At 39.8% G+C, this 24,773-nt stretch overlaps 1 protein-coding gene across 1 annotated transcript; it reads right to left on the bottom strand.

Moving 5' to 3' along the window:
* Positions 1–196: 196 nt before the first annotated feature.
* On the bottom strand, positions 197–23,283 carry sucla2 (succinate-CoA ligase ADP-forming subunit beta). Its single transcript, XM_044366623.1, has 11 exons — positions 23,169–23,283; positions 19,789–19,984; positions 17,481–17,580; positions 16,818–16,980; positions 15,226–15,354; positions 11,475–11,613; positions 8,920–9,081; positions 8,367–8,509; positions 7,917–8,037; positions 4,822–4,910; positions 197–3,300 (listed from the first exon to the last, which is right to left on the bottom strand). Exons 1-11 carry the CDS (start codon positions 23,250–23,252, stop codon positions 3,226–3,228), a joined length of 1,401 nt encoding a protein of 466 aa, XP_044222558.1. The 5' UTR covers positions 23,253–23,283; the 3' UTR covers positions 197–3,225.
* Between the last annotated feature and the right edge of the window lie 1,490 nt (positions 23,284–24,773).

Raw genomic sequence — 24,773 nt, 5'->3', positions numbered from 1 at the left:
CTGGAGGGATTATATCTGGCCTTGGGCTACCTCAGAGTCCCCCAGTAGGAGCTGGAGGATGTGGCTAGGGAGAAGGTCATCTGTGCTATCTTACCAAGTCTGCTACAACCGTGACCTGGAAGTGACATTAGTGGCAGAAGATGGACAGATGGATGTCCAAGACAACATGAGCAAAAAAACCAAACCATAGAAACACTGATGTTCTCTGCGTTTATTTTTTTTTCTTCCTTTGTCGTACTCCTTGAAGGGAGCATAAATATTTTACAGACTGAGAACATCAGTTTGGTTATTTACAAGATATAATAAATGACGTACAACTCACAATGTCGGCTTGTGTTCGGAGCGCTGGAGGAGGAGAAGGAAGGAGAAGAGGAGGAGGGAGAAGAGGAGGTGGTGGAAGGAGGAGGAGGAGGAGGAAGGAGAGGAAGGAGAGGAACTACAGTAATTTCACTGTTCTGCTGAGAGCACGTGGCCCGCCCCAACTCTGACATTACATACAGAAACAAAAGGGCTACCGCTGTGTGGCATGATGGCAGATTCTGAATAAAGCGGTGGCCATTGCAGAGGTCCCTGTTCAACCCTGAAGCAGCAAATTCTTCAATGAAGGGGATACAGTAGAACCAAATAAATAAACAGAAACACAAAGCTCCAGTGTCTCTGGACGTTAACAATCAATTGCTTGCAACTTTCAACATCCAAAACAACAACGACAAAAAACTCTTAGGGGATGAAGCTTAAGTGCTGCAGTAGTTCATTTAAATCTTGGACTTCTACAATGGCTGCCACCAACATGAACCTACACACAAACTCACCATTAAGCTTCAGTCGAGGCCGTTGGACAGTCTTTACTCGTGGTTTTAAGCCCCCTTTGTTCAATTTTCAAAACAACATGTGGACAGAAACTCATGAACATCAGCCTGCACTTCAGACATCCACTTTGCCCCCGTTAGCTAAGTATGCTTCACTTTGGCAGGACAGGGTCAACAGACCTTTCCCAGTCTCCTGATGACAGTGAGAAGTTGCACATGTGCACACAGTCACATGTGTTCATACTAAAGCTGTTTTCAAATGATCATCAGGGGAGAGATGGGCTTCCTTTTTCTTATTGTGAACTTCAACAGAGCAAGAGATTCAGGAAGCAACATGAATGCAGGAATTCACATCGTGTCAACTGATTTAACATTCAGTCGACTCTACTTTTAGCCTGTATGTTCCTCCCTGGGGGCTTTTCTCTGGAAAAGTTGAGCTCCACAACAGGAACACTTAATAAGTCATCAAACTTATTTTACAAATTTAGCTGGGAACACCACCTCTGTTCAGTATGACCACACTACAGCTGAGGCAGAATGGAAACTCCAGGATTCATCACTACTCGCACAGATCCCTGCATCCATCAAGGTAATGTTTCAATACAAAGTGAATAGTGTAAGCTAACGAGGTGAGGTGTTATCAGCCTGAACCTCCAACACCGTGTCACACCCCTAAAACTGGAGCTGGGCTTTGATGGCATTTTATCAACTCAGAATCCAGTTTTCAAATTGCTTATTGAATCTATCTTTAATCAACTAGGATAAAACAGCCGAGTGGTTTTTGGGCTTTTTGAGAAAACATTGTGCCTGGGTGAGTTGATGCATGTCAGACGCTGCCAACAAGAAAGAAGCTTGCTACAAAACCGTTTTCTTACAATGATCTTTGCTGGTAAACAAGGAGCAATGAGGTTTTACATGTCCAGGTTAACATATTGAGATTTCTGCCTCCATCCCAATAATCATCACAGATGTCACAGGGACTATTTCTAGAGTAGAAAGCAGTTCCAGTGAGAAGTGTTCACAGTGAGCTCTGTGGATTGTCCAGAGCATTGTTTCTGAAATATGCTGCTGATTTTCATTTTTCAATGCTGTGAACATTACAAATTAATTTCATTTCACCTTCATTGTATTGGGTTGGAGGCAGAAATCCCAAAACCAAACCAAACCACTAGAGGTAAAACATCTGGGCTTTTTTCCTGCTTTTGGAACCCGACTCTACTAGTAACCACTGCAAAACATTCTCCAGACACTTGACAATGAGCCTGAATTCAGCTTCACATTAGAACATATTGAGCCGGGATTCAGAGAGGACTGTTTGTGTTCTCACTGTCACAATATAATGGAGGGTCTCTGCAATGTTTCTCCAGTTTTGGAAAGAGGGAGCAGCCTTGTATCTGCTGTATGAGCAGTACTGCACAGCTGATGAACACCTCTGCCTATAGCAGCTAAAGAAATGATGCTGAGGCACCTGCAGGGAAGAACAGCACACTATCTAAAGCTATTCCTGTGTCTCAACACTATCAACAACTCGGTGCTGCGGAGTTGTTTATTGTTCTGTTATTAAGGAGAGAATTGAGGCCATTTCCTCTAGTTGACGCCGCAGCTCAGTCAAATGCAATCATTTCTTTTACAGCACATAGTTCTGTGTGTTTTCAGCACTTCATGTAATTTGTTTGATGAAATGCATCAAAGTTCTGCATTGAGGGAACAAGTCCATTCTTTATTCTCTTACATTCCTATATAGATAGAATCAACACATTCAAAAGGTACTCATGCAAAACTATGTGTGTGTATTTATGAAAGTAGCCTTCCAGCCATCCTTTTACATCCACTTGATGTTAACAGCACTGATCTGTAGCCACTCTGGCTCCTGTCTCACAATCATTCATTTTAATTCAACTGAAAAAACTAAATTATGTGAAGTCTGAATCTGAAATCAAACAAAAAATGCTTCAGCTGTCCTTTTTTATTTATTTAAACGGAGTGAAGGAAGATTTCCCAACAAGTACCAAAGTAAACAGTCTGGTTGCCCATGTATCTCACCCTCTCTGTGTACGTGAGTGAAGGAAGGGAGGTTTGAAGGTGGAGGTTTGTGCGTATCAACTCAAGTGCAACATAAGCTTGTAGGTTTGACTAAACGTGGAGAGAGATGAGGGTTGAGACAGGAAATGGAGATTACCATGTGACTAAAAAGGAGGCTACGCTCTCTCTGTTGAAATGCAAAAGTGAGGTCCATTATGGTGTTTGTGTTGGATGCCTGTATAGAGTCATACCACCATGCCACAGACTAAGAAAGAAAAAACTAAGTGTCTCAGAGATCTTGGGGGCGGGGGCGGCGGGCCGCTGTGGGTGTGTCCAGGGGTGACAGAGGAAGTGTTTTGGGTGAGGAGTTCACGGATGTCAGGGTTGAGGTTTCTTAGATGGGCAACTGGAAGGTGATGTCCACTTGAGCCTCCTTAGCCAGAGAGACGATTTCAGAAAGCTTTACAACCTGTGAACAGACAGAGAATCAAATGAAGTCAACTAAATATCTGAACACACACTGGCCAGCAGCTCCTGGTGTTAACAGAACACACCAATGGTTTAGTCTGTGTTAGCCCAATTACTACAAATCACATACATCACCACTAACCCTGCTGTGCTTTAGAAATGTTGATGTATTTTTTATTCTGTTTCAGATGTCCACTTACTTCTATTTAAATAGAAGATATCTTTATGTACAATTCATGTATATTTTACCAAAGGCGTTCAACACAACATACAAAACTGTACTGGATGAGACAAAACAAGACATTTGAGGATGCCATCTTGGGCTTTGGGAAACAGGGATCGACATGTTTTAATATTTTCTGACATTGTATAGAACAAACAACTAATCAATTAATCAAAAAAATATTCAACAGATTACAGATACTGAAAATAATCGTCCTACAATATGTAACGTGTTAATTAGTGAGCTTCAGAGGTGCTGGTAGATGGATTTTGTTACCTTTGGATAGAGCCAGGCTAGCTGTTTCACTAAGTTTTGTCTCTCTATGCTAAGCTAGTTAGCCAATAAAAGCAACTTGATAAGTTAAAATATATAGATATTTACATATATCTGACAATATTATGGCAATAAATGGAAATAAAATGATTATGTTAACCTCTTCAATGGGAGAATAATACAAAGGAGAGAAGTGAAGGAGCCAAAACTCTTGTAACCAGAGATGAAGCCCCGTCAACACAAACCATGAACACAGATCATTGTCAGTCTGTCACTCTCATACATGCAGCTCTTAAATTCACTACCAGTTACCCCGATGACCAGTCACGACAGTTCCAGCTGGCGATCATCTACATTACTGCTGCAACTATTGATCATTTTCAATGTCCATTTATCTGGCCATTATTTTTTGATTCATTGATTCATCATTTTATCTATCAAATGTCAGAAAATAGTGAAAAATGCCTGTTATAATTTCCAAGAAAAACTCTTGCTTTGTCCGAACAGACCAAAAGATAATCAGTTTACTATAGGGGAGATACTAGAGAGGGAGAGTAGAGAGATGAACATGAGCGTGGCGTGCTGTTGATGATAGCAGAGAGCAACTTTGTTGAGACTGTGACGGACAGTGTATGATAATCCTCATCCCCAGAGTGTAAATTTAGTTTCTGTCTGTGTCTATTTGTTAACCTAAATGAACTGAAACCAACATAAGCCCCGTTTCAACCAAAAGTTCCAGGTACTTTGGAACCAGAAGAACTAATCTCAGGAACTCAACTTGGAACTGAATGTCTCCAGGTGTCCACATACAGCTCTTACCTGGAGGCTTAACAGAAAGATACTTTCCTCTTCTCCCCACCCTCAACACATAATGGTGTATGTGAAAGTGAATGATCCAGTTAAAGTAATTTAGAACTCGTTATTAAAAACAAAAAAGGTAGAACATGATGAAAAGACTGTGTGTGTGTGTGTGTGTGTGTGTGTGTGTGTGTGTGTGTGTGTGTGTGTGTGTGTGTGTGTGTGTACCATTTTGGCAGCTTCATCCAGGTCATCACAGGCCAGGATTTTCAATGGACTAGCAGCTATCAGAGCTTTTGCATCGTCCACTCTTGTCCCTAAAAAAACAAAGCAAACAAAACTCAACATACTGTATTTGAATTCTTGAATGCAGTGCAACATCCTCAGAGAGCATCTAAGCAGTCTTCAGTCTATTTACATTTCCCACCCTCCACACAATGCATCCCACCTGACTGCAATACTTCACAGTGCAGCTGTGTTACTGTCAGACATGCTTTTGTTTTGAAATGAAATATATATTAATATGATGTTTTTGCCATGCTACCACAGATTAATTTGATTGTGGATAGTAGATACTCATGGTCCCTGCTTTGTTGACAACCTGAACTGTCCAGCAGCAACATCATCATGCCACAGTTTCCACCTGGATATGAAATATCAAAATATAATATCTAACAGTACTGAAGTTAGAGGCAGCAGTTGTGAGTACTGAGGAAGCCTCTTGAATGAGTGAGAACACGTCTTCAAGACCTAAACAGCAAGCCCAATCCCATACAACCATCCTATAAACTGAATGACAGACAGTTTTTTAATCTAATAGACACGTCGTTATGAGCACATTTCTACCTTCCAGAGAATCAACCCATTTGACTGTGACGGCCTTGACCTTTTCTCTAGTGTACACTCACAGGAGGAAACAGAATAGCAACTAACAGTTTGTTGTTCCGTCACCCTACTTCTAGAAAAGAAGCCACTGTCCCTCATTCAAACTACTGGAACTAACTACTAACTGGTTCAGTTTGCACTCTACTTTACACTTTGTGTACACTTTTATGTTGTTGCCATTTGATCATTTTATTTTCTGATTTGATTGTAGGGGTGGGCCAAAAAAAATCGATATTGCAACACTGCGATATTACAATATTTCCACTTGTGAGTGGATACTTGCCAAGTATCGATACATACAACATAGGACCACTCACAATTGATTCAGCTGCTTTGGCTCAACACTACCTGAGAGCCACTACCCTCCACCTCCTTATGGAGGTGCTGAACAGAGAACTGGAGTGATTGTAAGTGACAATGAAGAAGAAATGTAAGCAAACCTAGAAGAGTGCACTCAGTAGAGTGCAGATGTCTGCCAGGTGTTTCTGGGGGCATGTATAGCCTCAGTTTTCTTTAAGATGCATAGAACAGTGTAATGGTATGGTAACTGAGCATCCTCTTCAGTTTGCCCAACTTTAAAAACTTGATAAGGTCACAAACAGGATGATAAGTCCAAACTTTTTAATTTAAACACAGTTATTTCTTTAGAACATTTTGTGGTAACACGCCACACAAAATAAACCCCTTCCCCACCTCTCTCTCCCATCCCAAACATCAATTGTCCCCCCCCAGGCTCCCTTACAGTCAAGATGGCTGCAAAGCTAACAAAAATGGATCACAACATATCAGGTATGGAATTTATCTGCAGACGCTCCAATTCAAGATGAGACCAAATTTTTCTATGGATGTTAGTTTTTGAGCCACAACAAAGGCATGTGGCCTGCAACGGACTTGTTTTTAGCCTAGCTGATTAACGGAAACGCCTTTTGCTGCAGTTGTTGATCACTTGTGGCCCCTATTGGCTGGTTAAAAGGAGTAACCAATCAGCAGTCAATGGTGGTATAAAACGCATTATAAAATAGGGTTTTTCAACAATTGTGAATGACTGCAGCCATGAGCGGTCCTTGAGCATGCATAAATAAATGTGCACAAAAAATATTAGGCTGATGGGTCCAGCAGTATGCAAGATTAGCTGCAGACAAATACAAACACACAACAGACACACACAACCAAACATATAATAATAACCAGCCATGAGCAGCTGCTGTCAGACTCCCTGTGTCCTTGCTGGAAACACAGCGAGTCTGCTGGAGCTCTGACCTTCACTAGAAGTACATTCACGGCCCTTTGTAAAAGTTTCTGTGTGGTACCAGTGTTGTAGCTGAGCTAGCGGCTCTACTACGAGAAGCTCTCCAGTGTGAGTGTTTGTGTGTGTCTGTAGAGGAGTGTCTGTACGTAGCCGCTGCTGTTTATCATGTTGATGTCTAGCCTACTGTTGATACTCGTCACGCCTGAATATCTTGTAAAGTTCTGAATATAGCACAGTTAGTTATCAGCGGGTCGTGTGTTGTGTTTACTGCCACAGAAAAAGAATAAATCTTTGGGTTATTATGACGTCACCTCTCTGTTGTCTTTTCTCAGACTTGCTAACTCTACCAGCAGCTCTGACTCCAGATGGTGGTGGGGGGTGTGTGTTTTTTCCAGGATTGTTAAGAGGCTGATGGCTCAAGATAACCAACAGATCATACAAAGTGAGGCCAGGTGAATACTAGAGGTGGGGGAAAAAACGATACAGCATAGTATCACCATATTTTGTGTAGCAACATTGTATTGATACATGGATGCCAAGTATCAACCTTTCATTATATAAATTAATATTTTAAATATGATTTAAACTTTTTGGTACTAGAATAATAAAATCAGTTGCTTTTTCAGTCCACTAGATGATGCTGAGAAGTTGTTTTTTCTGGTGAGACAAGCAGCAGAGGTCACTGTCAGCGGGATTGGTAGGAGGTTAGTTAAAACTAAAATGGAAGACAGAAAGAAATCAATAATGTGTCTTCCACATTTAGATCAAATGTCCGCACTTATTTTGGATTTTTTAAGAAGGAAGGGAAGAAGGAGATGGATATGACACATGCAATTTGCACGGAGTGTCGTGGGAAACTAAAATACTCTGGGAATACTAAGAACATAAGGCCTCCCCACACATGCCACCATCCCTGGTGTGATCTTATAATCATCTACACACAATTGTTGCATAACAATATGAGAATGTTCAGTTTTTAATGATATAACAGAAGATCATTATGAAATCAAGTTCATGCAATCTCAGAAAAGTCTGAATTGTGAGAGTTTGTGGTGATCTTTTTAAGTTATTATCATTTGAATGCTAAAAACATGTTCACAGCTGAACAGAGCTGGAGTTTAGCTGCTGCAGGACATCTGACAGGTAATACTTTATCTATCAACACTGAGTGTGTGTGTGTGTGTTCTACCTTGTAACCGCACTACAATGGGGATCTTGAGGTCCAGGTCTCTCACAGCCATGATGATGCCCTGGGCAATGACATCACACCTCATGATGCCTCCGAAGATGTTGACCAGGATGGCCTGAACCTGAGCGACACCACCACAACACGCACAATTAAAAACAAACATTTACATGAACAGTCCAGACCGTAAGTATTTGGACAGTTCCACATGTGTTGTTCCTCAGGTTCATTGCTTCAGCCCATTCAATTGTTAATAAAGTAATGGATACCACATCAAAGTGCCAAGCCTCAGCTTTAATTTGAGCGGGTTTACATTAATATAGAAAGAACTGTATGGGAGATATGGCCCTTTCAACACATAGTGTCCAAAGTTTAGGCTAGAAGAAATAGTGTTATGGTGACACAAATACTATAATACTTACATTAGAGAAAGCAGGTGTGTTCTGATCTTACCTTCCTGTCAGAGGTGATGAGTTTGAAGGCCTCGGTCACCTGATGGGCTGTAGCTCCGCCTCCTACATCCAGGAAGTTGGCTGGTGTGCCGCCGTGCAGCTTGATTATGTCCATGGTGGCCATAGCAAGACCTGCTCCATTTACTACAAAGCACAAAGCCCACTGGTCATTCCAAAGTAATGTACTAAATTAGAAAAAGATATTTTTACACATTAAATCTCTTTTCTACTGTTTACAGGCGTAACTACAGTGTGTGTTGGGTCTGAGCGTTGCTGAAACACGGGTTGAACGTATCCTGTGTTGACACAGATGGACTAACACTGCTACTACTCCACTGACGTGTTGCTAGCGCTACACCCCTGTGTAGATATGGTGTTGGGTACGAAGGAAATAGTTGTGCTGCTATTTGCCGTGTTTTTACTTTGGATTTGGCACAACTGCACCTACTTCCAAGGTACATGGAGAGGAAAGAAGTCTGAAGGGGTTAAGACTTCAACAGCACTTGTAGTTAAGAAGTTAGTAAAGAATCTCGCAGTATTTAGCGTGTACTGACCCAGGCAGCCGATGGTTCCATCCAGGCCAATGTAGTTGAGGTCGGCCTTGGCGGCCTGCCGGTCCCGGGGGTCCTCCTGGGTCCAGTCCTGCATATCAAACACCTTCTTCTGGCGGTACTCTGCGTTGGAGTCAAAGTTGATCTTGGCGTCCATGCACATCACTGTTGACGAGTTGTGTGTTGAAATAATTAGTCAATAAAATGAGAAATGAAAGTCAACAATTTTGATAATCAATTATAATCACTAATCAACAACTACATCACAACCACAATCAACATCACAACATTTTTTTTGTTTCCAGCATCTACTGTGAGGATTTGCTGCTTTTCTCTGTTTTATGTCATTATAAGCTGAATATTTTTGGGCTTTGGACATTTAAGGACATCAACTTGGGCTCTGGGAGGTAGTGATGGCATTTTCCACTACTTTCTGACATTTTACAGACTAAACAAATAAACAAAAAATGATTCATTATTAAAAAAAAGATCAACAGATGAATCAACAGTGAAAATAGTAAGTTGTAACCCTACAGCATTTATATATAAACGAGAAAAAGTACATTCATATGAATTCCGGGCTGTCCTGAAACATACCATATAACAGCAATGAATAATAATATTGACTAGTATTTTAAATGCCAGAATTTTCATGCAGCAAAAGCACCTAACTTCTCATCAGGCTGATGTGAGAACTACTGTCCTTCCTTAGTGTATTTGTATTTATCATGTAGTACAAAGGTCAGTGGTTTTCAATTCATATGAGTGTGAGGAGCTCATCAATGTGCATTAGAGAGTAATTAACTCTGACTGACACACACACACACACACTGAAGGGGACATTACATAGACTTAGAGTCATTTCCTGGAGACTTACCCTAACCAATACTTGCCTAACACTAACACTTACTCTAACCTTAACCTAAAACTAGCCTTAAACACTGACTAAAATCAGCTTTTTCCCCAATTGGGGACATGGCTTTTGTACCCAGTTGGACAAGCGCTCCCCAGTTAACTGGTCTTTTGTATGAAATTTGTCCCTGAAAGTAGGCTATGTCAGAGAGACACACACACACACACACACACACACACACACACACACACACACACACACACACACACACACACACACACACACACACACACACACACACACACACACACACCTGAAACTGAAATCAATCGGAAAATAGTTTGTGCTAACAATGAGACTGACACTTAGGCCCTGTTAACATCTGATATTAACATCATCTTGTGTGATCCAATCATAAGTGGACAAGTATGTCTGTTCACACCTGACATTAACATGCATCTCCACATGTGTCTTGAGTGACCACTTGTGATCAGATCTCACTTCCCTGCTCTATATGCAAATAAACACATACATCATTTCCGTTTGCAAAGACCAAATTCATTGTTAATCAGCCGGAGGAAAGTCTAACTTTACTTTTAACGTTATCATATGTAGAGAGATGTCCTCCCCTCTTCCTAGTAATGTCTTTGTGCTCCTTCATGGCAGAGTTTACAGCTCTGATCAGTCTGATCTCCAGCTGTGATTGACCACCGCAGCCTTCAGCCACAGTGACATTGGGTTGCGTTTCTCCAAAAGTTGACTATGGCTCAACTTTCCTGCCACAGTCCAGTGCGACGCCACAGCGGCCAAAACGGCCACAGATGAAACGCACTACCCCCATTCAAATGAATGGGAGGACTGGTGTTTTCACCGCACCGCCTGATTTGGTCTGAATACGGCCTACAAGATCATATACAGGTGTGACACATGTACAGTATGCATGTTTAGATACTTAAGTACACACAACTTGCACAAATATACCTCTTCCATAACTTATTGAGCTTAAAAAACAAGAATTCAAGCCTAGAATCCACTTACTGTAAGTTTTCCTTTACTCTCTTCCCTTCTATTCCTCTGGCTCTTTCTTTTTTTAAAGTTGTTAGTATGAAATTTGTCCCTGAACCCCAACAGATAACGCTGACATTATTCTATATTTTTCTGATTCTCAACAAAGCCCATTTGCAGACCCAAACCAACCATGTATTCATCTCTAAAAACTTCTCCAAGCTGTCTGGCACTCAGTTCCAAGCCCACTGGTTCCTACTGAAGACATACATTTTTAAAAACCAGCTCACAAATACATAGTTTCATTTTTCAAAAAGGCTCAGTAATTTCCTAAAACAACTGGGCACTGTAGATTTTAGCAAACACAAAAAACTGCATTTCTTGGGGACTATTTTCAGTGGCGGATGAATCCACATTTGGTTCTCTAGTAAGTATTTCTGGCAGCAGGTCAGTGTGTGTAAGATTTACTTAAAAGAAAACTACAGTGTATGTGTTCATGGTAATGAAGGAACATATCACCCAATGCAACAATGTCACTGACTGATGTGTTTTTAATCATTTTTGGAAAACAATGGAGCTTCATATCAGGCTTTGGATACACACACAATACTTGTTTTTGAGTTTCTATAAAGTTGCTTAAAAAAGATTCTGTGGACCAGTACATCAGTATGAGTCAGTGTGTGTGTGTGTGTGTGTGTACCAATGCCTGATGAGTCCTCCACCATGGGGTTGATCTCAACCATGGAGGCGTCGTACTTGATGAATACATTGTACAGTTTGACCATGTTCTCCGCCGCCTCATTCACCAGCGCCGGTGGGAAGCCCATCTTCTGAGCTACCTGCAGCAACACAAAACATTTCAACACATATTATTTCCTGGGTGTCATTTCCACACAAAGATCAGAGCTGCACAGCAGGGACTCCACTCACACTTGTGGATAAAATAAGCAGCAAAACACTTCACATATCATATAACAATGTAAAGGGGGGTGGTAAAATAATCTACACATTTATCTTTCAAGTGGCTACGATCAATATTTCTATGACAGGCATGTTGTGATGAACCCACCCAATTCTGCAGTTCATCTCAGCACTACTGAGTGTTTGAGTATCTTTCAGCTCGTTGTTTTGATGTTCTGGCCCACAACTTTACTGTTACTGATTCACTCTCATCAGTGTAGTTTCCAGCAGCAGGTGGCAGCTATTTCCAGTGAAAAAGCTCTAAAAACTCTGCTGTACACTACCTGCTCAGCACAAAACAGCAGAAAGACAGACTAGCTAGTCACAGCTAAATGCTGAGATGTTTTTCTCAGGAGTTGGTTGAGACCAAAAATAGGACAAAAGAGGATGAATATTCAACTTATCATCATCATCAGGTGGACACAAACATGACACCAAATGAATGTTAATATTGCTCTGTGACTGCTGGATGTGTTACTAAACAACTGTTTGCTATTAAGCTAGCCATATCAACTTAAAAGGTGATGATATGGCAATGTTTTGTTCACAGCAAGTGGACAAACAAATTTATTGAAAGTTTAATTACAAACACTGCTACAACAGTGGGTCTTATGTCAATGTCTAATGCCAATTGTCAGAAATCACTGTAAAGGTGGGTTCAAACCTTTATAACATTTCTCTTAGGCTCCATATCATCTATCAGTTTTTAATCCTTCACTAAATCTAACATCACCTTACAGGAATAGTTTGACATTTTGGGAAATATGCTTATTCCTTTAAAATATCAACACATCAAACAAATAATTAGACAGTACACAGCCTGTGTGTGTGTGTGTGTGTGTGTGTGTTTTCAGAACATTTCCATGTAATTTAGCATGACACATTGTCAGTATTTCATATCTAAGCTTTGCTATCTAAGCTGCAGAATTCATAAATTATTCTAAAATATTTCTTGTAAACTTTTAAATACATTTTTGCACAGAGGGAGGACTGTGTTACATTGTAAGTGCATTGTAAAGGGATCTTCTGATGGTCAGCATGAACAGGAGGGATGATTATGCCAAAAACAACCTGTTTCTAAGTTCATTTTGGCTCCTGAGGGCAAAGCAGCACCTTTACCACCTCAGGCAGTTAAAGAAAATTCCAAAAGTGTTTCCAGAAAGCTGTTGCTGTTGAAAGCATCCTGCCTGGTGCAGCAACGATATGTTTTTTCACCACAAAAGATGGGTATTAATAGTATGTTTAAAGTTGAAATAAAACAATTTTAACTTGGGGGTCCTGTCAGGGTCAGAAGTCTCAATAGGGGAAGAATCTGTTTATTAGTCTTTACTGTATGTGCTGGTTTTAATACAGCAGAGGTGAAGGGCTCCATTGCAACGGTAGTAATGCTCTTGCTCTACAACACTTTGTGTAGAGATCTAGCAGAATGCTGAGCCAATCACATCCCTTTCTGTCAGCTTTCCATCTATTTTCTCCAGCATATTCTGTTTTTGTTGTCTCAATATTGCACCTTTTTTGTTATCTTTATGTAGCACATTTTGGGTTTTTTGTTTTTATCTCAACTGCACACTGGCACCCACTACATTTCACTGCATGTCCATGTGATGAATAGAAATCTTTGAATCTTGACTACAGACCAAAGTTGTACCATCATTATTCCAAACCAAGTCCATAAATGCATGCTATGATTAAAATGTAGCAAAAGCTGTTTAAAAGTTATTGGTAATGGCTAATAAATTAATTTAAAAGAGATGCCACCACAACATCCAGTAAGCTTTCATTTAATCATTTCCACCTTTAACATCTTTTAAATCATTTATTATCATCAAGAAAAAGCTGGACTTGTACAGAGAAAGTGGTTTCTATATGTATCATGACTCTGTTGCAGTGGAAACACAGCAGACCTGCTGTTCTTTATGAAACCAGGCAGTTTTAAACTCGTGGTCTCAGTGGACAAAAATAAAGAGGTAAGAGAAGATCAATGGACTGCCATCTACTTGAAGAGCCCCACAATCAGCACCTCCTCTCTCTGTCAAATATATCGAGCCTTTGCTCTCACTATGACAACCAACATATTCAATATCCAGAGCCTGCCAAAGAGATCTGCCGCAACATTATACTGAAACAGGAAAAGGACAATGTTTCTCTCAGAAGACACAAACATGGAGAATTAAAAGACAGAGAAGGAAAGAGTACATTTACAACCAAATTCAGAGAAGAAGTTAACCAAACACAACCCCTTTCGCATTAGTCAGGCGACACTTTGCCAAGAAAACCATATAAAAACATTGGTTTGTGCGGCAACATGCTCTATCAATGCCTCCGTAGAGGTGCCATAGAGCAGTACACGTGTGCGTCAGCTCCTGGAATTTATGTTTGGTACCAAACTGTGTGAAAAATAACATTTATTAACCTGTTCTCACACAACTCCCTCTTTATACTACCTTTTCCACATATGCAGTAGTACTACAACACCTGGAAACACACTTTGATCTGTAAGCTCAGTCCCCATTTAAGAGGGAACACGTGACAACAAACAAACAAACTCTACCAAAACAACCAAAGATTCCTAAAGTCCTGTATCAGGGCTAATTGCTACCAAGTTGCCATGTCAGCAGAAGTTGATGTGCTGAAATATTTTAATAACACGATGTCATCAGTGGTGCCTTTCAGCCATTCAGTTCCTTATTCTCTTCAGAAGTTGTGATTGAGTCTGTAAGCTGTACAGTTAGCAGCTAGGCTACATTACTGTTGACAAAGAGCTTCTTACCATCAACAAGCATCTCACATATAAAGAGATACTGTGAGTGCTGTGCATTGTGTGACTGGTCACCATATCTTCATGTACCTCTGCTATTGTTTGTATTTTGTTTATGATTCCTTGAAAATAACACCATTTATCAGTTCTGTGAAAAGAGGCTCATATCATCATCCTCCCCAATCAAGGCTATATTTTTGACTGTAATGGATGATTTTGATAAGATCTGAGTGATGTTTATAACAACCATCAGACTGAAAAATCAAACAGTATGATTATTTTCAAAGCAACTGCCAGTTTTAAAGTGCAGCTTTTAGAACGTCTGGAGAATGACTATAAATCTGTTAGTGACTGAAAAAAACATCAGTGAGATGGGAAGGAATTTGATATTCTCAGACACCAAAAGAAGATCATCAACACTGAATTATTTAAAATATCTTTCCTTTTCTCAAGACCTAAAAAACAACATGTGAGAGGAATGAAGTCTGCTGAGTACAATTCAAAGATTAACTTCAACTTCACTCTTGATTTGTAAGACAGACTGGACCTGTATCTTCTTCAGGAAATAGTTTCCCTCTGAGAAATAAAATACAGCCCCTTTGTGACTGAGACACTGTAGCACTCACTGCAGCACAATGCAACCTTCTCTTCTCTTCTTCCTTTTTTCAATTTCGGCTGCAGCCCAGAACACACAGTTAGAACATCTCCAGTCCGTTTGTGGCTTGTTTTCTACCTTGATAGCCTGCTCGATCTTAATGCCTTCCACAATGTCGATGGGCTCCTTCACAATGGCGTCTGGATTTTCCGCTGCAACATCTTCAATGTTCACGCCCCCCTGCGAGCTGCCAATCAGCACAGGGCCCTGTGGGACATAAGAGGGAGAGATGAGGAGTTAATACTCAGAGTTACTGCACTACTGTGAATTCTCATACAAGCGCTGATATTCAAATAATGGATGAATCTGAAATAATAGCTGGGTTGAATTACCTCACTTCCTGAAATTCTTTCACATTAAAAGCCTACGTATGAAGGCAAGGCTACAAGTAAATTAACATTCTGGAGGGAGTGCTGCATTTCATTCATGGTAGATGAAGATATTAATTGTTCTAGAAAATCAGCAAAATGGACATGACCCTCGCTGTATTGATGTACTTTTAATTCATGCTGTGGGAATGGACATTACATTGAATTAATCAAGACAACAGCTCAACATGGAGGACGTTTTAACTTTGCATTAACAGGGGAACAGGTGGAATTAGGAAAAAAAGCCTGTAACCACTGTTTGAGAATTTAAAGGACCAGTTTGTAGAATTTAGTGGCCAACCAGTGGTGAGGTTGCAGACTGCAACCAACTGAATACCCCCCCCCCCCCTTCCCCTTCCCCTTCCAAGCATGTAGGAGAGCCTATGGTGACTGTGAAAGTTGCAAAAGACACGAAAAGCCCTCTCTAGAGTTTGGTTTGTCTATTCTGGGCTACTGTAGAAACATAGCGGTGCAACATGGCGGGCGGGTTCTGTGGAAGAGGACCCGCTCTCCATGTAGATATAAAGGGCTCATTCTACAAAACAAAACACTGATGTCTGATTTTTAGCTTTTGCCTTCCTAGCTATTATTCTCTAAAAACTATTTTAATGTCACATGCAGATTGCAGGATATAAAAAGGTCTTCACAGTCAACTAAAAGCCTTTCCTATCATATCCACTGTCTGTTCTGTATTCAGCTGATCCGATCTGGCTTTAAGTGAGTGAGTGGGTCAGTTTAAATGTCTTGCTCAAAGACACTTCAGCAGGACTCACTGGAAATTGAATGGATCAAACCTCGAACAGACCTAGTTCATCTGTGTCTAACATGCACCAATGTTATCTGTCATCATTACTATTAGTACTGTGCTGCCATCTAGTGCCGTCATTCAGCATAAACAGCAGAAAGTACATTAAGGGGTTTTTTGATGACTTGTGAGCATTAAACTACTGAGAGCAATGAAAATATTCTTACTATGCTCTTCATTATTAATGAATTCATAGAGCAGTTTGAGCAAGAAACACAATTCAAACTATTTACATGATCATTTATTTTTCTGATTCATCTGTATAATGACAAAGAATAGTAAAAGATGTCCATCACACTTTATCTGAGCCCAAAGTGATGTCACAACAACACAACAGTCCACAACCCCGAGATATTCAATGACAGGTTTTTACCATTGGTTTCATTTGTGGTTCAATCAACAACTTCAAAACTCTTCACACAGTCACCTTTATCAACACACTGCTGGACACAGCAGCTCATTTTACATATCAATATCTACATGTGTGTGTTCCTCACCTGATAGGACCTCTCCATGGTGATGGCGAAGTAGTACTCTCTGCGTGGGTACCTGCGCTCGCAGATGAACACCTGGTTGCAGATACGACCTGTCTCTCCAGTCTGCTTGGTGTACAGCTTTCGACCAATCATCTGGGACGAAATGTCTCGGGCCTCCTCTGGCCTGGGAGGCAGAGAAGAAGGGGAATAAATTAGAAATGAAGAGAGGATTATCAAAGGGAGACACCCTGCATATTACTTTCTTGTCATATCTTATCTAATAATTGCAATCTGAGAAAATCACAAACAAAATGGCTTTGAAAGAGCTGCTGGTTAATGATGAACAAAACAATAGTGTAGTTTCACTGGAGGAATGTTGATTCTAACATTCATAAAGAGAAGAATAGATACAGCCTCTGTTTTTTTTTTGGTGCTTAAAATAGAGCCTGACAGTGGTGACAGGTACAATTTCAGACAGCCAGCAGTGCCAATTAAAACTTATGTAACACTCTAGAGAGGCCTGCAGCACTTCAGCCATTCAAAAGTCACATCTTAACTTTACTTCTGCAGTATTTATCTTGAAAAAGAAGATATTTCAAAATTCTATGTGGGAAGCTTCAGGTGACAGGCTGCACACATCTGAATCCTCAGCAAGCTAACAACAACAGAGGCTGGAACACTTACGAGTAGACGATCCTCACTCCTCCCTTCAGTCCGCCCTCAAATGTCCCCTTCCCTCTGCCACCAGCCAGCACCTGAGCTTTTACCACTAGGTCCTTTGTACCTGACACACACACACACACACACACACACACACACACACACACACACACACACACACACACACACACACACACACACACACGTTCCATTGTCATTATTTTAGCAATTTGTCAAGAAAAAATGCCAAACATTCTCTGGTTCTTAATAAATGTTTGGCCTCGCATGTTCCACAATGGCTGCTTTCCTCTGTTTGAAATCATTGTAAACTGAATATCTTGGTTTGGGACTGTTGGTCAGGGAAGATGAGCAATTTGAAAATGTCACCTTGGTCTCTGGGAGATAGTGATGGACGTTTTGTGAGGAGCAGCTCAGTAATGTTATTTTTATTATTTAGAAGTTGATTGTAGGAATGAGACAGGTTCCTTTACTCTTTTTAATTTGAGGAGCTTTTTCTATTAGCCACTAAATCTGCATCTTGAACTGATAATCAACTGTGAAATACACTGGTTAGATATTAGATGGTGTACAGAATCCTGTGTGGTCAGTCATTGTAGCTTAGCATACGCAGATACAATGTCGATAGAAGGCCTGGTTAAACACTTGAGTGCATCTGACAGGCAGTTTAAGTTTAAGTTAGGTCAAGGTCAGAGAATGGTGTCACCTGTCATGATTTATGATGGCGTAGCCTGATACACACTGCAGGGCCTGCTGATGCATCATCAATACTGGGTTTCCATAAGGATGCTCACCCAACTTTTGGCACATTTTACTGTATTGTTACCTTGTTTCAAGTTCGTACTATCCTGGAATTATATATGTCGAGTGTCAACTGAAGCCACTGAAGTAGGAGGCTATGTTTAGACTGAGTGTGTGTTTGTTCCCATACTGAGCAGCCTTGGCTTCAGCTATTTAAAGCCTCCACACACAAAGGTCAGATGTTAGGAAAGGCTCAGAGTGGTGTTCAGGTCCTTCCTGGTGTCAGCAAGAAAAAAAATAGACTGTGGGTTTGTTGATGAGGACTTGTGCTGGGTGTTGAATCTCAATACTTTAGTGTTACCTACTGAAACCTATCCATAACAGCGGGGTTGAGTACCGAAAGTTGGCATCAAGTGTCCAGATTTGTAATCACATTTCATTATTATCTGATCAGATTCAAATCAAGATTTTAACAGTTTGATTTTTATTTAAAGTTGTGTAAAAAGGGTTTTGTAGAAAAACATGTTCCTTTATATTCCTCAAAGTAACATATCTAAATAAGTATGATTGTGCTGAAACATTCAGTTGATAATTCGACGTGTAAATTACAGTTTAAGTTATATTTGTGCTATTTTCTAGATGAAATGATTCATCCTTAGTCATAAAATACACTGATAATGACTGTTTGCAGCCCCGGTACTAACTCTCAAATCAAACATCTACTGAATCACTTATTTTCTTTTTCCTACACGCCTCGAAGTCTGTCACTGACTGAGTGAGGAAGTTACACCATTGGTCGGCTGAATATGTCACTTTTTTATGTTTTTATATTTTTTCAGGCACAAATAGTGCCATGATTACCTACCAAAGGAGACTGTCATGTGATATTTATGTGAGAAGAGAGGATCTGCTCGCTGTCACTAGTGTAACTTCCGGTCAATTTCCACATGTTTCATGCATCTAGTGTCTTTTCAAAATAAAGCACTTCCGTGTTCATGATAAATTAAATATATAACAACAATATAACAAATACATTTAAGAATGCAAACTTTACACACATGAAACACACTGTATAGTGTTCGTTTACACTCAGCATTGATGATTGATGATGATTGTTACTGCGTTAAAACTATTTTTCAGGTTGTGGGTTAGTGAAATAATCAATCAAAAATATAAAAAATAAATCTTGACTCAGCCCTTTCAATAACAGCACCATAAAGTCTAAAACCATTATCTGGTGCAATGTATTCTAAGTATTTTGAATGTTTTTCTTATGTGTACAGCACCTTGAGTTACAACTACTGTCTGAAAAGTGCTATACGAATAAATAAACTTAAACTTACATAAAAACAAACCTTATAAATGTTATGAAATCTTATAAATGCTGCGATGTCCATGTCTGATGGTAACCAGGTGACATACAAATTAAAAGCCCTCTAGCGTTTCATACACGGTCCAGCCATATACTGGGTTTTGTGAAACAGTTTTTTTGTTCATCTGTAGAGGTAAATATATTTGATACTGATATTATGTTAATATTAGAGGCACTTTCCTCAGGCTAAGTGAGGCTTACCGATCTGCTTGGCCACAGCGTACGCCTCTTCCGAGGAGCTGGCCACCATGCCAGCTGGCACAGCAATGCCAGCCTCTTTCAGCAGGCCAATGCTCATGTACTCATGTAGGGAGAGGTTCCTCTGCTGCTGCTGCTGGTGGGGGGGCTGCAGCTGGGACACATGGCCTCCAAACAGACCAGAAGAACCACCAAGAACCTGGAGGAACAGAGAGAAGAGGGGGGGGGGGGGTAACTGTAAATGAGGTAGTTGCATTTAGTCCTCTTTGATAGTAAACTGGATATCTCTAGGTTGTGGACTGTTAGTCGGGACAAAACAAGACATTTGAGGATAAAACCTTTGACTTTGTGAAAACGGTGATGGACATTTTTCACCATTTTCTGACATTTTATTGACGAAACAACTAAATGATTAATTGAGAAAGTAATCAAGAGATGAATCAATAATGAAAATAATGGTTAGTTGCAGCCCTACAGTCATCTTCCTGACAGGACAAATTGCAGCACATTTAGTGATCCTCTAACATCATCATCGGGTTAAAATGTTTCTTTTCTCAGCTGTACTATGTGTTTAGTGCTAGTTAGAAAATGTTGGTTTGCTAACATTTTCTTTTCTGACATTTTTTCTATACTAACATTTTCAACACGCTAAACTAAGATGGTGAACACAGTAAACATTATACCCTCTAAAAGCATGTTAGTGGTTTCATTGTGAGCAAATGTGAGCATTGTTAGCGAGATAATGTTAGCATTTAGCTCTCAGCACCACTGTGCTGAGAAGTAAAGACTCACAGAGCTGCTAGCATGGCTGTAGACTCTAAAGGATGATAAGAAAGTCAATATAAATTAGAGAATATGTTGTTAAATGTATATTTGAAATATCTGTTTAATAGCAGTCTGTCATTCAGACACAACACAGGCAGAGAGATGATGGTCTGTAACACAGCAGCTTAAGAAGTGAGAGCAACAGGTGGAGATTCTTGACACTAGAGGCACATCTACAGCAGTTACTTTTTTATAATAGAGAAGTGTTTGCAGTCCACAGAATAACAGAAGCAACTGTGAAAATTTGATTAAGGATGTGGGACCAAGATGGTGTGGTCGGACATGAACAGGAAATTCCAGTAAAAAGTGTTGCTAAAGTCAGCTGAACTGAGTCAGCTGGACATTAGAGAGATTTCCTCAGCAGAGGAAAATATCACAATTATGGAAAACTACAGAAGACAATGATGCTGGTGTGTGACACTGCACTAGCGTTTACACAACAAACTGCTGATCTGGTGCACTACCTAACAATACAGAGCAGAGGGGGGAACTGGAGGTTCATTTAGAGAACTGCAAAGTTTGGACATACTTCTGTCTGTATCAGCAGTTACATGCGACAATGCATGTGTAAAGTGTTAATAACGTACAGCCATCAACATCTCAAAAGACAGAGGGGATCAGGGAAATGTAATCATGCCAACCTAATTTCATGCAGGGAACAAGTCCCTCTAACATGATGCAGCATTCCCTGCAGCATGTATAAGAAAAATACCTCTTCATTTATGTTTATGGCAGCCTATATCTAACATAAACATCGTTTTTGCTTTTCACATGATTTGGTTTATTTTACTATAAAGAATCTGAACCCATGATTCAATAAAAAACAGATGGACCAGGACCATACTCACCAAAATCTCAAAGATACCCACTACCCAGTCAACCCTACTAAGGCCTGAACCAATATGGTGACCTCTGACGCCTCCTAGCGTGGCTTTGGCCCACTTCAAACGTGAGCAGAGGTGTAATGATCTAAAATAACTGAACACATCTGTTTGGTAGTGCAGGACCTTTAAGTTTTGAACTCCAAATCACTGCAACAGAATGAAATCAAGCAACATTTTTGCTTGTAGCCCTTCAAAATCCTGAGATGTGTGTTCGCATTTATTTGTCATAAAATGATCTTGCACTCATTTATGCTAAACAAATCCTACAATGAGTAAAAACAGGAGAAAACAAACAATGTTTTATGTTTGTGCCCAGGATCATTTAATCTAATATGACACCATATGGCATGACAACACAATTCAGCCATTAGAGATAGTAAAACACTGTTTCACAGTAGTTATCACTTTAATATTTCTGCTCGCATTAAACCATTGTAGGAAATGCTGTAAATCCCCAGTGAGCAGAACTTCTTTATGGCAATGTTGGATTTTTATTTTTTCATCAATGTGTTGAACGATCTTGATTTGTCAGGTTTAATCAAAAACATAATTCTGGGTGTGTTTTAATCATCTGTAAGAACTTAATCAATAGATTTTCCACAAAACTGACTGTATCATGATATATCAATATAACAATAAAACAGTTACATATACTGTAATACATTTTCACCAGATACAGTTATTACACTTTAACATTCAACATTCTAAGGTGGGTAAGCCATTCTGACAGAAGATTTTTACATACAAGAAAGATACTGTTTTAGTTCATGTGGATATGATGAGAAAACAAGCAGGGACATTCAGTATTCAGCTCAAACAATCTCTGAATGACAAATATATCAAAAACACTCAGACAGATGTGTCTCTTCATCACTGTCAACCAGCCTCATATGCCACAGACACATGAACATTTAAGCTATAACAGTGTTACAATAACCAATTTAAATATTAGGTTCCACTTGAAACCCCAAATCCAACATTACAGACATGGGGATATGTAGGAAACTTGCGTGATAATACTTGAGATGTTATTACTTGAGTCTAACAGTGACAGATTTATGGTTTCCACCTGAGACTTGCTTGTTCTTGTAAAATAATGACGAACACATTTACTGTACTCTAGAACTACCCAGCCGCATATGTTTACTGATATTTCGCTTGGTTTTGGCTGTGGTCATGCTATGCGTTGACATCTTTCTCTGCAGTGAAAGCCCTTATTTGCGCTCACTGAGGCTGAGCGGATTTGTCCAGATAACTTTCAGAGACGACACAGCGGGACAGACGCGATGGCGCAGAGCTCAGAATCAGTTGGAGGTCACTGAGCTGCAGCTCACTGTGTTCACTGAGCACATTCAGCTTCAAACACACTGCTAACAGCAACACACAGACAGGACAGAATAAAGTGAGGTCAAAGTGTAACTTATGTGTATGTTAGCTGGTCTTTTTGCTGGGTCATTTCAGGGCAGCAGCGGTGACAGCCGGCTACGCTAACGCTAGCTCTGCACCAGTTAGCACATTAGCCAAACCAACGGAAACTCAATGAGGATAGTGCTAATGTCAAATTTAACCCTGTCAGTTTTAGGGAAACTGTAGTCGTCAGGGAAGACGCAGCGCCGTCAAGGACACCTGCTCCGAAAGCTGAGGACCTTCACTTTAATTTGGACACACACTCACCTTGGAAGCAGAGCTGATAGTGTTTCTGGCCCCTGAATTTCTCAGGCTAGCCGTCAAACGGCCGCAGATCAGGGACGTCGCCATGTCTCCCTCTAGAGCAGAGTAATGAACGCGCGTGCGTAGTGAACTGCAATGTCGGCTTCTACAGTGTCACCTTCAGTTGCTGTCGGACATAATACAGTCATTTCAAGTAGCCCAGTAAACATGGCTCGGAATATTCAAGATACTGAGATGTGAAGATCCACATGAGGGGAACAAAAATGATTCTTGTAAATGTAACACACAACCATTTCTGGCGAGTGAATATCTGCTCAATGCTAGGTGAGCATGTCTTCTCGTCTTCATAACGTTTCAACGACGCGAATTAGCTCCGTCACCTGATTTTAAAATTAAAACATATACAAAAAACATACCACAAAAGTTAGGATATGTTGTTGTTCATTTTTAACCAAAATACACTATAACTATTTATGAAAATCATCGGCATTGGGAGATTACAAAAAGATCCTGAAGGCAGCACTGTCAGGCCTTGACATAGTGTAAATATAACCTCATTCTGGCCTTTAACCTAAATTATTACAATGCTGAATGTATAGTGGGAATTAATAGAGTGTTAATCCAGCTAAACTAACTGTACATATACCTGTAGATGCAGAATAGGCCTAAATGTGATTTAAGCATATTTCAAGGCTTTTTATCAATACTGTATGCACCCTTGCATCACTCAGATATTTGAAGTTGGAGTGAGTGTGGTGTTAGACCATCACACTTTGTGGTAGTGTAAAAATAAATTATTAAAGTAAAAGTATAATAACCAACTCTAAACTTTGAGACAGCCTAGCTTGCTGTGCATCATATTAAGTAAAAATCAGGCTATCAGGTAAAATAATTGACAAATTAATCAAAAAAAAAATGCTTTTCCCAGAAACTTTGAACTTTCAGTTGATATTAAATCAACTTATTAAAGATAAGATCCACCAACTCATTAAAATAATAAGTATCAACTAGATCTGATCCTCACAGCATTTGGAAGTTTTTCATCATGGCCAGAGTAATCTGGATATAACACTTTAACCTACAGTACCATTTTACACAATGTGAAACTGATCAATGGTCCAATATGAATGGAACAATAAACAGTTTTTCTATACATTTTATTGATGTGCTGTTGTACATTTATGACAGGTGTTATGTGATCATCTCTGTCTGTATTATCATTTATTTGCCTTTACATATTGGTTAAACCCCATTCATGTTGTTTACTTTGTCAAAAGCAAGCAAGCAAACAACACAAAATGATAGCCACAGACAAAACACACACAGTTTCTATTCAAAATGTATTTATTTACAAGGCAGACTATGTACAAGCTTATTTACACAAAGGTAAATCAACAGCATTTGTCCATATTGATATATAACCACTCACACTACACTAGGAACATATAGGCTACCACTGACAGACATGGAGTCACACATACAGATTCAAACATGGTCACCAAAGAGCAAGAGAAGTTTCATTTTGCATTTGGTTTCTCTTTAAGCCCAGTCGGTGGTTTTTTTTGAAGGATATTAGGATAATTATATTTACTTTCATGTAAAAGTCTA

This window comes from Thunnus albacares, chromosome 11, assembly GCF_914725855.1.
Source record: "Thunnus albacares chromosome 11, fThuAlb1.1, whole genome shotgun sequence".
Taxonomy (NCBI): Eukaryota; Metazoa; Chordata; class Actinopteri; order Scombriformes; family Scombridae; genus Thunnus; species Thunnus albacares.
The sequence above is the reverse complement of the archived record's forward strand: the minus strand, read 5'-3'. Positions and strand labels throughout refer to the sequence as shown.

Coding starts and splice junctions, on each gene's coding strand:
- sucla2 (XM_044366623.1), bottom strand. CDS start 23,252: ATGGCGACGTCCCTGATCTGCGGCCGTTTGACGGCTAGCCTGAGAAAT. Junction 11,614..15,225: donor AGATCGAGCAGGCTATCAAG/GTAGAAAACAAG, acceptor GTGTTGCTGCAG/GTAGCTCAGAAGATGGGCTT. Junction 8,510..8,919: donor TGGAACCATCGGCTGCCTGG/GTCAGTACACGC, acceptor TGTGCTTTGTAG/TAAATGGAGCAGGTCTTGCT.